Source organism: Lepidochelys olivacea (assembly GCF_965140295.1).
Source record: "Lepidochelys olivacea isolate rLepOli2 genome assembly, chromosome: 21".
In the NCBI taxonomy this organism is placed as follows: Eukaryota; Metazoa; Chordata; order Testudines; family Cheloniidae; genus Lepidochelys; species Lepidochelys olivacea.
In genome coordinates this window covers 17951031-17966824 of record NC_140431.1, presented here as the reverse complement: position 1 = coordinate 17966824, position 15794 = coordinate 17951031, and the positions used below count along the sequence as shown (strand labels likewise).

Here is a 15794-nt window from a genome sequence, read left to right as displayed (position 1 = left end):
TCATCTGTATGACAGCTCCTGATGGCATTGGTAGTATGCCAGGTAGGTGGTGTGGGGTCAGGGATGGAATGATTGGTTCTGCTCTCTGCATCTTGGGGCTGGGGTGTAGATGCCAAGGGACCTGAGTGTGGCTTGAGAGTCTTTCAGAGAGTGGAGGGACTCATCTGTTTTTCTCCTTGAACAGTTTTTGTGTGTCGAAGGGGAGGTCATCAGTGGTGGTATGGACCTCCTTGGGGAACTGGATGACTGCAGCCAGGAATCCCTGAGGAATACGACCCCAGTTGTTAGAGAATGAGAGGCAGTGTTGGCCGCATCCATAGCAGCCTGGAGTCCCACCTTGGCCACCAGTCTTTCCTCATCCAACAGCACTTGGAACTGCTGCTATCTGTCTGATGGCAGCTGGTCATAGAATCATAGAATATCAGGGTTGGAAGGGACCCCAGAAGGTCATCTAGTCCAACCCCCTGCTCAAAGCAGGACCAATTCCCAGTTAAATCATCCCAGCCAGGGCTTTGTCAAGCCTGACCTTAAAAACCTCTAAGGAAGGAGATTCTACCACCTCCCTAGGTAACGCATTCCAGTGTTTCACCACCCTCTTAGTGAAAATTTTTTCCTAATATCCAATCTAAACCTCCCCCACTGCAACTTGAGACCATTACTCCTCGTTCTGTCATCTGCTACCATTGAGAACAGTCTAGAGCCATCCTCTTTGGAACCCCCTTTCAGGTAGTTGAAAGCAGCTATCAAATCCCCCCTATGGTCCCCCCATGGTCTTTGAACTCAGCCAGTTTGGTGTAATTGTGAAAGTCATGTTTTGCCAGCAGAGATTGATAGTTGACTATATGAAATTGGAGCCCGACTGAGGAGAAGGCTTTCCTGCCTGTCCACCTTCTTTGCCGCTCTGTCCAGGGGAGTGAATTTCTGTGGGTGATGGCGGGCCCACTCTGCCATTGCGTGGACCACCAGAGGGTTGGGAGATGGATGGGTAAAGAGAAAGTCTGTATTTCCTCTGCCTGTGACAGGGTCCCCAGAGTGAAACCTGGACTGTGGGAGAGCTGAGCCCTTCAAACTCACCAGCCTGGGCTGTCCCTCACACTGGGATGCTGTTGTCAAGCTACAAACCTCTGGCAGGCCCTGCACTTACACAGCCATCCACAGGCAGGGACATTCGAATGATCTCCCAGACACTCATGAACCAACAATAGGGAGGCTCCAACCAATTACCCCAGCTCCCCAGTACTGTCCTGTCTTGCATGCTCAGAAGCCTGGCCAGGATAAGCTCATTACCTAGTTCGCCAATCTGACAACAGGGTAGTAGACGTGCAACACCCCTGTTAACTGGAGCTGAGATTCCCCCAGGCACTTGCACTGAAACATGCTGCTTTAGGTAAAATATCAAACAGGTTTATTAACCACAGACCTTGATTGTGAGTATAAGTGGGAGGCATAAAGGTCAGGGATAGTTACCTTAAGAAAATAAAAAGTAAATGCATTCTAAATCCTAAACTTTTAGTCTAAGCAAGAGTTGAATCATACAGCCTTTCTCACCCTGACAGATGGTCCAAGCAAGTTACAGTTCCTCAGTACAGGCTGGGACACCCTTCCAGTTTCAGATTTTCCAGGTGTTTGGGGAGGAGGGGAGAAAGAACAGAAGGAGGCCAAGTGATGATGTCACTTCCCATCTTTTATACTTTCTTTCAGCTTGCTGGAAAGATCTTTTCTGTGCCATGGGGATCAGGCAGTTCACACTGGTCAAGCAGTCTCCATTGCACATGTGCCTTCTCTAAGGAATCTTTGGGATAGTGAATTACTTTCTTGATGGGTGTTGATGAGCCAGTAACACTGTCTGGCTACTCCTTTGTTGTAACTGAAAGATTGGTTGTGGGTCTCCCCAACCTCACAACATATATCAGTAACACATATTGCAATACTTCATAACTTCACATACAATGATAGTACATACAATCCAACAGGTTATTATTGTTCAATAGATCAAGCCTTACAAAATGATACCTCACTTTGTACAAAACAGATCGTAGTAATATCACCATGGGGGTTCCAGGTTGCTACTTTGAGGTACAGAGTGTCACGCTGCCCTCTTGGGAGTGGGGGCACAGGAGCGTGACACATAGTGCTTAATTGTTTTGGCACCTCTGGGCCCGGCAGGTCAGAGCCCTGGCACCTCTGGGCTTGCTGCACCACTTAGGAATATAAAAAACCTGCTTGAACCCTGGCATCTGATTGCCGGAGCCCCAACTCCTCTTTCATTACAATTTAAGCAGGGGTGCCACACTGTTCTCTCTAATTTTCCCACGCATGCGCGGAATGAATTTTATGTGCACTAATATGGAGGTGACGTGTCACTCATCACCTCCATATTGGTGCACATAACAAAATTCATGTGGCGGGGTGGGGCTGAGGGGTTTGGAGGGCCGGGACAGGGCTGGGACAGAGGTTTGGGTGGGGAGGGGTGAGGGCTCCGGCTGGGGGTGCGGGCTCTGGGGTGGGGTCGGGGATGAGGCTCAGGGCTGGGGCAGAAGGTTGGAGTCTGGGGCTGGGCCACGGGATAGGCACCCCTCCCCCAGCCATGGCAGGTCTGGGGCTGGTCTGGGTTGGGGCCTCTCTCCCAGCCGCAGTAGGCCCATGGCTGGGGGAGCGGCATCTCTCCCCACTGCAGCCCTGAGCACCTGCGCAGCGCTTAATAGGCTGCCACATGGCTGCGCAGCTGAGAAGGAACTTAGGTGCCACACCAGCTGTGCCAATTGTGAAATGGCCTTGTTTATGGGAAGAGCCGTCTGAGAGGGTCCCTGGGGTTGGAGGATGTCCCGGAGCTGATGCTGTGTGTCCTGGACTTCCCCCAGATCCGCCGCTAGCTGCTGTGGCCGTTTTGGTTACTGGCAGTGGTCATCCAGCCGAGAGCGCGAGGCAGGAATACGCGCCTTGTCCGGAGATGAGGGGGCACCAGTGCGGACCAGGGGAACCAGCAGTACCTGGTCCATCTTTTCTTCCTCCTGCTCATAGAGGGTGCGGGAGAGTGGACGGGATGGTTGATAAGAGGCCTGTGCCCAGTGGCCTTGGTACAGATCCCAGGGAGGCCAATAGGGCCAAAAGAAAGGGTGTCTCTGGGCATTTGTGGGTCCCACAGGTAATGATCCCAGGCCGCCATGGCAGGATCGTAAGCTGCGGGGGGGGGGGTGGGGAGGGGGGATGTCGGTCTGCAGCATGAGTCCGGGCTCCAAGATGGGGCGGGGGAAAACGAAGGCTCCGTCTCTGAGAAGCCCTCAGACTCCAAGGGTGGCTCTGGGAAGGGCGGCGCCGACAGTGCCAGAGGCCATAGTGGGCAAAGGGACATCTCGTGCTGGCAGCACCAGAAACAGTTTGCTCACTGGAGAAAGGCGGATGGTGGCGAGTGGAGGTGCAGAGACCACGGGGTCGGGAAGAGCAGCTCCTCCGTCAGCAGCAGCGGTTCCAGGTGCCCAGGAGTGCAAGGTGTTTGGGACAATGCGGAGGGTCCAGTTGGTGTCAGCGGAGCCAGTGGGATGGGCGCCACCTTGGTTATCGGGGTAGTCGGCAGTACCACTGGATCTCACTTCTGCTGTACCTTACCCTCTACTCTGGGAAGCCTGGGCAGAGGGCTGGCTAGATCCACCCGCGACTTCTCACCCAACCGGCTCGGGGAGGAAATGCTGTGTAAAAAGCTCAGGATCTGCTCTTATGCCCCTGTCCATAGTTCTTTCCCTCATTGTGGGGCTTGTCCAGCCGTCTTGGTACCCTCAGATCTGGTGCCTGGGAGGTGCTCGGAGGTGTGTTCACCACCAGTGATGGGTGGTGCACTGCTGGTTCTATTGATCCTGGATCTGAAGGCGCCTGTGGGCACATGGCCTCCTCCATTAAGAGCTTCCGGAGGTGAAGCTCTCAAGCCTCCTGCATTTGGGGTGGGACGTACAAATGGTGCAGCGGGCCGTGATGCGGGTCTCGCCAAGGCAGTGCAGGCAATGCTGGTGCTCGTCGCTCACAGAAAACGAGCGTGGGAAGCGTCCCAGTTCTTGAAGCCTGGAATCTAGGGCATAGGCCCTGGGGATGGGGGAGTTTCCCCAAACGAGGGAAAAAACTAGACTAAACTATCTGCGAGTAACTAAGAACTATATAATACTAAGAACAACTATCTACAAGAAAAATGGACAGTAAATCACTCCCTTAGCAAAGCTAAGAGTGTGAAGGAACAGGGATTCCAACTCCAGCCATGTGGCTGTAAGAGGGAACTGGAGTGGTGTTGACCTGCGCGGCCTATTATAACCTTGGCTGTAAACACAAGGGGGACACACAGTGCACGTGCACATCAATGGACACGGCCCACCCATGTTTGGAATCCATATAGGGATCATCACTCAAAGAAGAACTAGTTCTTTTTTGAACCACCATTATAGTTTTTGGGCTACACAACATCCCCTGGCAAGGAGTTTTCACAGGATGACTGTGCATTGTGTGAAGAAATACTTACTTTTGTTTGTGTTAAACCTGCTGCTTATTAATTTCACTGAGTGAACCATGGGTTTTGTGTTATGAGGAGTAAAGAACTGTTCCCTGGTCACTTTCTCCACATCAGTCATGATTTTATAGACCTCTACCATATCCCCCCTTAGTCACTCTGCAGCAAATAAGATCAAGTATATTTCTGTAAAGCCATCACACATTTAATTGCCTGCCAAAGGCCTGGGCTAGAGCCAACTTCTCCCCATGCTGTGTGGGTTTCATGTGAGAGTCACCCGCTCCTGCCAGATCTCCTGAAACTGGGGCACACGTAGCTTTGCGACAGAACATTTTAGTGCAGTGTGAAATCACAGCACATGCATCAAAATATCAGCTGTTCAGGCAACTCTGTGAGGTAAGGAAAGAGACAAGTTGGTTCAGACCATTTCCTGGTCCCTCCTTGGGGAGAGCAGCGTTGGCTGCATACAAGAACAGCATTAGGCCAGACATTCTCACATGAAATAAAAATTTCTGCATAAGCTGATATTTAAAAATTGGCAGTGGACTCTGTTTGTTTAGCTACCATATGGCGGCTGTTGAGGAGAACAGATGTCCTCTGTGCAGGATCCTTCAATCTCTTGGGTTGGGTCTACTCTGGCTAGGAAATTCATGCCTCAATCTCTGCTTGGCAAACAGGTGTTGCTATAAGAATTTTACAATCTGTGGCTAGATCAGTGTCTTTAGCGCAGGTGCTGCTGAACTGGTGCAATGAACAGCTCCACTCAACCTCCTTGTTAAGAGCTGGTGTAAAATGCTGTCTAAAGGAAGCTGGTTTGAATGCAAAATAAGTTAGATTTGTCCAAGAATTAAGCTCCATGTTTTACTTTACCCATTAGCTGTTGACCTACCACAGATACCGAGCACTCCAGTAACACTCCTAACTCCAGCGCAGGACAGTGGCTCAGGTTTCACAGTAATTACACTGTCATTCCAAAACAGCGGGCCCTCATCTTACTGGGATATCATGACTAGCGCTTGCTGCTGCTCCCGAGAGACTGTGTTCATCCCTGGGCTAGCTCCCTGCCTCCCCGGCTTTAGCTTCCTGCAGCATCTGCTCTGGTGATGGAGCGAGGAGCGGGTCTGTGGCATAAGTGCTCTGATCCAGCATCTGAAGTGACAAAACATCCGAGGCAGAAATGGCCCTCGATCATCAGCAGGGCCACACAGCCAGGGGCAGGGAAGACCTGCTGCTCTGGGAAGCGACCAGAGTGCTAGGCCGTGGTCACAGGGTGAAGTCACTGAAGGTTTGAACAGTGACGGCACCCCCAAAGTTAGCCAATCCCCCACCTCTCCCATGAGGCACTGAGCTTCATTGTGGGGAGCCGGCCTGGGCCTTGCCTGCTTGCTGAGAGGCTGAGGCCAATGACATGCCGTGGAGCTGCTCGCAGGGCAGTGGGAGGTTCCAGTAGGCAGAGACAGGCTCTCTGCGCATCACATGCTGGGTTCTACACAACTGTGTTGCATCTGTTCTTTGTTTTACTGTGTGCTTGAGGGCTGAGTGGGTTTCTTCAGACCCCAAGAACAGCCATTACTGGGTGCTGCCATTGTTAATGGCAAGCCTGACAAGGATTGAGAACCCAGGAACTCATGCCCTCATTAGCAGGGGGGCAAAACTGCGCCAGAGAACAGAATTCCCTTGAGCTGTTAATTCTAAATTTGTTTCCTTCCCCTGCTGAGAATCGAGCTTCTAGACCCCATTAGGAGTCCCAAACTGCTCCTCCCATGCTGGGAACCCCTCCCCCACTCATGAGGACCCACACATGGGCAAGTAAGAAATACGTGTTGTTCACCAGACCAAGGCCTGGTGGACTGCGCTCAAGGGAGCAGCATGACAAAGTAGCAGCTCTTCTCACACTAGCTATTCTGCACTGACCTCTCAGCTTTCCCACCTGGCTGCAGGCCACACAAGCCAGCAAAATGGGAGACAAATGACTAGAACAGCACTAGGTTGTGTTGAGCATCCCACCATAACTGAGCAATTATCAGCTTTTATCTGTAACACCTGATTCAGGACACACTCACTGTATGACTTAAAGAAACAATTTTATAAAAACAAATGACATTATATACAAGCACAAGTGATTGCTGTGCGTGTTCGACTAGAACAATTCACATACACCTATTGCTATTACTGGTGAATGTTAGCAGCATGTGATGGAGCATAATGAAGATAACATCAGTTTCCGTAAGTAGATTTTTATTCCACACCCCTACAAACCTATCTATGTAATGTGGAGGGAAACTTCATACATGCAGGGGAAAGTATCTTTAAAGGGGAGGGAACAGGGTGACCCACAAGGCTTTCACAGCTGGGTGTATGTGCAGCTGTTGTGTTTAATCTCCTGAGGGCTGGAGTGCCTTGGGTGCTGCTGCAGCCCTGGAAGATACATGGGGTGGGGGGGGTGGGTGCATGTGGGGGGAAAGGGGAGAGTATAGGGTGGTCCTGAAATGCTGTTTCTTTTCTAATTAAGTTTTGTATGATTAGAGAAGGTTTCAGCCAGAATTAAAACACAAATATCTTCCTCAAGAGAAGTAAACCCCTTTTCTTTCATGAATAATCTACAGGTGTACAAAAATTGTACTAATTTCCCACTCTTCATCAGTAATTTAATCCTGCACAGTTTACATCTATATGAAAAAGTGAATGCCAGTGGTATCTTTGTTTCTTCCTTAAAACCATGACAGCTTTTCCTATAGTCTGAGGTTAAGCACCCTGACCCCCCACTCTGACTGCTCCCCCCAAAGCTCCTCACCCTTATACTACCACCCTGGCAGCTCCCACCCATATACCACAACCCTGATTCCAGCCCCCATATTTCCCCACAGCCCTCACCCGGACTGCTCCCTCACCTGCATATCAGCTCTCTGACCCCAGCTCCCTCCTTGTAGAAGCACCATGCCTGCCGATCTGCACCAGAGCGACTATTTGTCTCCCTTGTCTTCTGCTATGCTTGCTGCAGCTTTTTGGCTTTTTACACAGCATGGCTGTCCCCCTGTTATAGCCCTTCTCCTCCTTGCCCCAAACAAGTTTCTGCAGCTGGAGCAGACCTGGGCCTCCTCTGCCCCCAGACCCAGGGGATCCACCACCTCCTGCGTTCTCCACGCCGGAGCAGGCTTGTCCTCCACGCCCAGCAACAGGAAGAGCAAGTTCAAAACTTCCTGGGGCTTTAAAAGGGGAGGGGTACATGCCTGGGCACCTGGCTGCAGGGCAGCGATCTTCAAAACGTGACCCTAGCAGTCATAATGGACCGTGTAGGACACTTCCTGGAGGCCACTTAGGGCAATGGAAGCAATGCAGCATCTACATTGACGCTGCGTCGCTCTACCTACATCACCCGAGGCATCATGCCTCTCGCCAAGGTGATTTTACTATGTTGGTGCAGGAGCACCGCAGCATACAGACCTACCTGACGTTGACTTAACTTTGTAGCATAGACAAAACCCTCCGTTTCTTACACAATATATCCTTAAGAGGCAGTTCTGACTCCTCACACGCAACAGGGCTTTTTACTCCTCACACCTATCCAGAAAGGGGGACTCTGCAACCCCACATTGGAACATTAGCAATCCAGGAGATGCTGAGTTAAGGGCTGCTCACATACTTCCACTGATATCACCTGTCACTGATAGCTGAGGAGGGGGGACACTTACAAAACCCAGGAATGCAGAGTTAAGGTGACACTTCCCATATGTCCTTAACTCTGTCTCCTTCGAGCCCTGCCTTGAAGAATCCCTCAGGAAGACCACAGTACTGCACCCCTCCCTTCATCCTGGAGTTGTGCTGGGCACAGAGACAATGCAAGGTTTGGGTAAGGAGGACTAAGGCATTGTTATATTGCCAGTTTCTATTTCCCTCCCCTGCGTGGAATGCTGGGACAGAACAACACACGCACACCTACCCAGAAGAGGTGCAGCAGAACAGACAACTGGATTCAGCCAGACTGCAGAATGGCTTTGAAAGCCAGTGCACTGCAGAGGCCAGCCCGAGCAGTTCAGCAGCATTTTCATGCCATTCTCTGAAGAAAACTGTGCCTTTGATTTCACAAATGTGCAATACCCAACATGTTGAAATAAAAGTATTTAGCCACTATTCTACTCTTGCTAAGGCAGTAGTTGAATCAATGTCTGACCTGGCTGCGGTTTCATTAGTCAAGGGGAAAAAGGCCAGGGCGTGAAAGTTCTGATTTTCCAGAGCTCAGCACCTGAAACTAGGGCCTGACTGTCAAATGGAAGCTGAGCTCTGGGCCAGTTTAGCGAAAGTGCTCACCTCCTACTGTGACCTCAGCTATCACCCAACATGCTGAGTTCTGAAAACCTGGCCCCTGGGGTTTGTCTAGGCTAGAGTTTGTGGCCCTGTTGCAACTCAGTTAACTACCAATTAATGCAAGTTAACTAATAGGACTGTAAATGCTAGTCTAGATACTTCACAAAGGTCTGTTGCAGGAGTCAAAAGTTTGAGGTTTGGCCTGGCGGTCTGTGATAAAGATGCTAGCACAAAATACAGCACAAAGGTGGCTTTTAAAAATCAAATTAACTCGTCTGATTGGGTTAATGTGATTTGACACATCCCTTCCCATATTAGCTTTGTCCTGACTAGGATTTAAAGGTGTGATGATCGCATGCCTTAGCTGATGTCTCCTAACACCCACCCTACACTCTGGTGGAAACAGGGCAGTGTGGATTTCAGCATGCACTACACTGGGCAAATTGACGTTTGGCTCCCCCAGGCTCCAATATACACTATTTAGCATGTATGTAGTAAAACTTATCCTGTCTACACTGGAGCGTAAAACATGTTTGTTAGAAGTTATTAGCTAACGTGATTCAGAAAAACACCTTTTATCCTGGTCTAGACATACCAGAGATTAGCCTCTACAGTGGTATCACTGCCAAGTTTTGTTCATCTTCATGTGGAACATCTCATGTAAATGTAATACACTAATTTGCATATGTGAAAATAATTTGCATATAACCATAATTTCACCTTTACAAAAATGGCCTGGATTTAGTGCTGGTGAAGGCATCACCTATTTGACAGCACTGCTGAACAAAGCCCTCATTCTTCTCCGTGCTGTCAAGCCAGCAGGCCTCACCACTAATCTGGAGATGGATGGTGTTTCTGCTAATGGGGTAGCGAGGAGATGGGTGGTAATAGACAGCCCATTGGATGATTATTTTTTCAGAACTATAACGTAGCCAGTTTGTCAGCTAGACAGTTTTTATGCAGTGTTGGTGTAACTGTGGTGGGCCCAGGATATTGGAGAGACAAGACGGGGGAGGGGATATCTTTTATTGGACTAGCTTCTGTTGTACACAGACACCTTCTTTCAAGCGTACACAGAGACCTTCTTCACCAAGAAGAGCGTTGTGTAAGCTCAAAAGCTTGTCCCTCTCACCAACAGATGTTCAACAAAAGATATCACCTCACCCACCATGTTCAGCTAGTTTTTAATCCATTTAGTATGTGCTGCTTTGATTTTGTACAGTGCTATTTTTAAATCAGAATTCCATACAGTAGCCAGTCAAAAACAGGAGTCTAAATATCTCACACTTATCTTTATCAACCATATTTGTAATTTCATCAAAAAACAGTATCAAGTTTGCTTGGCAAGATCTATTTTGCACAAAACCATACTGAATGCTGCCACTCTTTAATTGTTTACTGACTGCATCCAACCTCAGCCTTTCCATTATTTTACAAGGGATCGATGTTAGGCTAATCATATTAGAGTTACCTGGGTTGTCCCATTTACCCTTTTTAAAGCCTGATACTACATTGCCCCTTCCCCCCACTTTTTTTAAAGCAGTCCTCAAACTTCTGGAACAGTGCAAGATTTTAAAAATTCCACATCAATGGTTAAGAGAACTCCTCAGCCAATTCTCTTAAAACTCTTGGGTACAAGTTTGCTGATTTAAGACTACTTAACTTTAACAGCTGCTGTTTAACATCCTCCCTAGTTGCTGTTGGAACAGAGTATTTCATTATCACTGTAAGATGTGAATACATCATCTAGCTTCTTTTGAAACACAGAAGAAATATTTATTGAGCACTTTTGCCTTTTCTGAATCAATATATACAATTTTACCATCTCTATCACTAATCAACCTAGACTATTGTTAGGATTTCTTTTTTTTGTGATATATTTAGCAATGCCATCCCCCTCCAGCAAATACCACCTTTACAATACAGCTCTTCCTAGAAAGGTCTCCATGGTCCTGTGGACAGGGCCAAGCACTGCTATAACCTGGTTTAGGCCTGTTATCTCATTCGCTGGACCACCATCACTGGAGGGTGGACGGACAATACGGAAACTGGAGGTGGAAGCCTGGGGCCTGATGTTAGAAAACAGCACAAAAAGGTCTCTGCATGGAAGCTGACCCAAGAAAGGTCAGAGGAGCTGCTGCCTGCTTCGAGCGTAGACCACCACACCCCTTTGCTATGCTTATAGCCTGGGAACTCTCAGGAGTCTCTCTCCTTATGCCAATAACTCACAGGAGGTTTGGGTTAGGTCATTTCCTATTTACTGCCCTGGGGTCCTGCATGCAGTCATGGAAATAGTTAGTGCTTCCTAGTGAGTACTGGATAGGGCTCCTGTTTGGATCTTATCCCGACATGGGAGCTCACAGTTCATCAGCAAGGCAGTTCCTCACCCGTGTCTTAGGAAGAGGGCTAGAGAGTGGTCCAGCCAGTGCCCCTGCCCTCCCCTTGATGCAGAGAGGGTCAGCACTATAGGAAACCTGCATGTTTAAAATCCAGAAAACATGAGGAGAGAATGCTTGCAAGGGGACTAAGTGACAAGCTTGGGGATTGCAAGAGCACTCTCAACCCAGGACCAGGATCACTGAAGGATTTGGTGAGGGTGGGGAGGGAAATATGGAGAGTATTTTTCAATTACACCATTGGCAAGAAAGCAAATACGGGCTATTTTCAGGCTCTACAGGAAATACAACACACAACAAGCTGTGCCTCACCCCACTAACTCAAAAGTAACACATTTCGCAATCTCCATCTAGACTGGATGTTCCACGAACCACATAATGTCCAATCCTTTCCTGAATCCTCCTAAATTGGCCTCAAATCGATTTGGCAGCAGCACATTCTTCTAGACCTCCTATCCCCAAAAGATGTTTGTAACGCTGACCACAATGGACAGGACACATCTATTAAGAACCACCCATCCTGGCCTGTGTACTGCAGGTGAAAAAGTCACAGCTAAAGAGAACTTCAACATGGATGACTAACTGGTCTAATGAGGGTCTTTTAAGGCAACTACACAGGTGTATTCCCAACATAGCCCTTAAATCCATGACTAGAGGGCATAGGACAAACTCCTACGGATACTTTATTTTTGATACTTTCACTAAAAAAATACATAGGAAATGAAACACAAAACATGATAGGAACAAATGGAGAAATTCAGAGTGTTGGCTGAAAGTGCATCATTAACTCCTTCTACTCGGTCCCTGATCCCACCCCATCCCCAAAGCACAGAATCAACAGCACACAAAAAGAGCAGCACCACCCAAAACGCAGACATTGTGGGAGGCTTGGCAGGAGCGACTGAGGCTTCTGATCCTTGAGAGCAGAGAGCACCAGAGATGTAAGACGGGCTGAAGGGGAGGGCAGTCTACCAAGCCAATGGATGAACCTGCAGCTTCAGCTGTGGAGCTTGGAGGATTACGGGCGTGAGAAGATGAGGTGTTAGGAGCCAAGGAAGTAAACAGCTGAGAGTAAAGGCATGAAAGGGGTTTGACATGCAAGTTCTAGCTGCCTTGTGTCTTGAGGCAGGGAATGGTTCTTATTCAGTAGTATGTGTACATTCTAAATTGATCCCAAGTCCTGTCCACCCTCCCATTTCTCAGTCACCAAGGGACCTGCTGGTTCTACTGTTCTGCAAGATGACGAACACTCACAGGGTTGTGGTGAGCAGCAGAGTGAGGTTTCTGCTGCCAGAAAAAGCTCTCTCTCCCATGACAAGTCCATCAAGTTTCTTGAAGAAAATACGACCGTGTTAAACACATTATTCTCCTCACCTCTTCCAATCTGTTTCCAGTAGGCAGACTGGGATACTGCAGTCTTCCCAACACCCCAATCTCCGTTTCTTCCTCCTCCACTATTACCTGGAGTGCCAGACCCTTCTCCTCCTCTGCCGCACCTGGGTCTCAGCAGTTGAAAGCATTAGTGTGTGATTTCCGTCCTTTGTACACGGGTCAATGTATATCATGCAGATGTAGCTCCAGCGTAGTGCACACTGGCCATCATCTGTACGGAAGTGCACTTGGTACATGGAACACTGACCTTTAAACATTTACTTTGTATGAGAATCTGAAGCTGGCACATCAAGAACAGTTTGGATTCCACCCTCAAACACGCAGGTAGCTCAGAGCTGCCAGTGACCCTGCAAGGACTGCAGGTGCAGAGGTGACTGTCAGATCAGCTGTAAGTACATATCTTCCTAAGCATTCATTAGGCTGTCTGACCAGCCAAAGCCAGAAGTCCAAGCATATCTGCTGTGTTGATAAAGTTAGCGGTTGGCAGAGGATGCAATTTCTCCTGATCCACCCAAGTACCTTCTTCTAGCTTCACATAGAGCTCTTGATTTCCAGTAGCTGCTGGGGTGATGTGTTTGTCCATGCAACGTATTTCAAAGCAGCGCAGAAAGAATGCTGCACTGGTGCCTGCAGTCCCTGCATCCCCAGCTGTCAGGAACAAGTTCCTGCAAACCACGTGAGATTCTCCTCTTTCAGCCTGTCCTTCTCAAGGAGTCTCTCTCACCTGGGCTTCTCCAAAGTCACTTCTCTCGAAGGACACAAACACCAGCATCACAACGCTGTGTCCCCAGTGAGGTCACCACTTCCCAGCTGTCAATGATGGGATCATAGCACTCAATGCTGCTCAGCAGCGAGTTGCCATCATACCTGCAAATGACAGAGGGATACAGGTGAGCAATAATTTCTGAGAGGGAGAGAGGGGAGTACGGAGCCCTGGATGGGAGCTTGAGGAGTTACCCTGGGCATTCGAAGACCCAAAATGCTGCTATAGCTGTGTGCACAAGGAAGGAGGGCTGAAATAAGATCAGCACAGCAGTTCCAGAACGCTGCTCAGCAGTGTTGCAGCAGGTGGCACTGCTTGTGTAATTCACTATGGCGACACCATGGCCTTTCATTCTTTGGGAGCCAAAAGGGAAATGCATGGAGAGCCCCTGTTTTGAAGCTCTACTGCAGGATCTGCAGCCATTACACTAAACTCACTTGTATGCTGGCTATTAGTTTGCTTAGTGACAACAAGCCATCCCCCCCCCCACAACAGCTTGGGTTGGACACTCCCTGCCAATACGTTTTAAACATGGCTGTCCTTGTCTGCACTAAGGATTAAGTCTTGTTTAGCAGCATATCAGAGGACTCCTTTCCTACCACCAAGCAAGTTCCCAGTGTAGGCAGCCCCTCAAAGAGCAGCAAGGCCCACCCTTCTTACCCAGCTATTGCATACAGCCGTCCCCTCAGCACGGTGGCACCCACGTAGCAACGAGGCGTTGTCATACTCGTCACAGTAGTCCAAGAATCAGTGCGAACGTTATAGGCTTCCACAGAGGAGAGATGTGCTGTCCCATCAAACCCACCAACAACGTAAATGTGATCGTTCAACAATGCTACTCCTGCTCCTGGAAGGGGAAGGGGAGTTATGTTGAGCAACAGAAACCAGCACATGATTATCACTGCAGCTAGGCTGGATGGAGTGCACTACCCATAATCGCAGCTCTATGGCAGGGATGCTGCTGCAATTACAGGGACGGAAAGGACATTTCTTACTTGCTTCAACTTTCTGCAAAATAGCTTGTTAGGGCTGAAGTGTTTCCTGATCATTCTTACCCCAAAGGAGACACTTTGGTGAAAGTTTGGTAAACTTTGTGGTTTTCATTCATCCATCCAACTGAAAAACAACTGATTTCCCTGCTTTTAGTGGACAGTTTGGGCAATATGCATGGGGAGGGGGCAGGGCACTGGGCTCAGGCTGCAGACAGAGCTGAAGCAATAGCTCTAAACACACTCACCCAACTCAAGGGTGCAGAAAGGTTTAAACCCAATGGAACTGCCATGGTTCTACTGAGTGTGTGTGGGAGGCCATGCTGGGGGACTAAGTACAGAGGAGCAGTTTGGTGGCAGTACAAATGAGCGGATCCATTAATATGCACACATAGGCCTAATCCCTGCACAGTGAATGCATTCATCTCTAGCTGCTACTCAGCCAAATTGGCTGAAGTGGGGAGAATGGAACTGCTCTGCACCAAGCTGGAGGTGGAATTCCTTTACCCCATCCCTCTTAGACCTTCCACACACACAGCCAGGCAATATTTGGCTCTAAGGACATGAAGGCTGCTGTCAGTGATGCGGTGGCACTGAAGCACAGCGGAATTAAAATGTCAGTGTGAGCAGGTGCTGGTCCCACCTTGCTCCAAAATGACCATACTTACCGTATGAGGGCAAAGCTACCTTTTCCCTGGGGCGTGGTTTTCTGGTAACTCAAACAACAGAAAATAAACCTCACCCTAATCTCTTTCCCAGCCTGACTGTTCCTAGCCACACGACCTTTCAGATCTGGTGCAGCTGTGAAGCACCTACCACACTGAGCCACCAGAATGTGCTCAGCAGCTTTATGCAGGGTTCTAAATCTTGCTAACAGTGTAGATTAACAGCGGAGCCCTCGTCTGGCCTTGGAATCTGTGAATCTATCGAGGGCTCGGCTGTTAATCTACACTGTTAGCAAGATTTAGAACCCTGCATAAAGGGACCACTGTGATCATCTAGTCTGACCTTCTGTAGAACACAGGCCAGAGAACTTCCCCAAAAGAATTCCTACAGAAGATCAGTTAAAAACATCACTTCTTGATTTAAAAATTGTCAGTGATGGAGAATCTACCATGACCCTTGGTCAGTTGTTCCAATGGTTAATTACCTTGTAAAAATGTAGATCTTATTTCCGGTCTGAATCTGTATCTCTAGTCAGGGTTGTAAATATTGCCACCTTGTTACAGTCAACACTATTAACTATTTTACTGCTGATCATCTTCACAGAAACATCCAGCTACCCTGGGATTCTATTCTATACTCACCACCATAGTATCCGAGAGCCTTCCAGTAATGCATTAAGCCATGTGACTATAGATCTGTCACATATTGTTTGTTCTCTCATTTTCTCCCCAGATAGAGAAGCACATGAAAGGGGGTATCTTGGGTTGGTAGCATCTATTGTTTTTAAATATAGG

General features: G+C 48.6%; 2 protein-coding genes across 2 annotated transcripts in view; one reads left to right on the top strand and one right to left on the bottom strand.

The window, feature by feature from the left end:
* LOC311510864 (uncharacterized protein) overlaps positions 1 to 15794 on the top strand; it is a 72891-nt gene that overhangs the window by 54042 nt on the left and 3055 nt on the right. The window lies entirely within an intron of this gene.
* The window catches only part of KLHL12 (kelch like family member 12), a 101094-nt gene continuing 86688 nt past the window's right edge, over positions 1389 to 15794 (bottom strand). Inside the window, exons 10-11 of the mRNA XM_084610915.1 lie at positions 14006 to 14192; positions 1389 to 13449 (exon numbers count right to left, since the gene is read on the bottom strand). Of these exons, the coding sequence (XP_084467041.1) occupies positions 13323 to 13449; positions 14006 to 14192 (314 nt within the window). The 3' untranslated portion in view covers positions 1389 to 13322. The remainder of the gene's footprint in view (positions 13450 to 14005; positions 14193 to 15794) is intronic.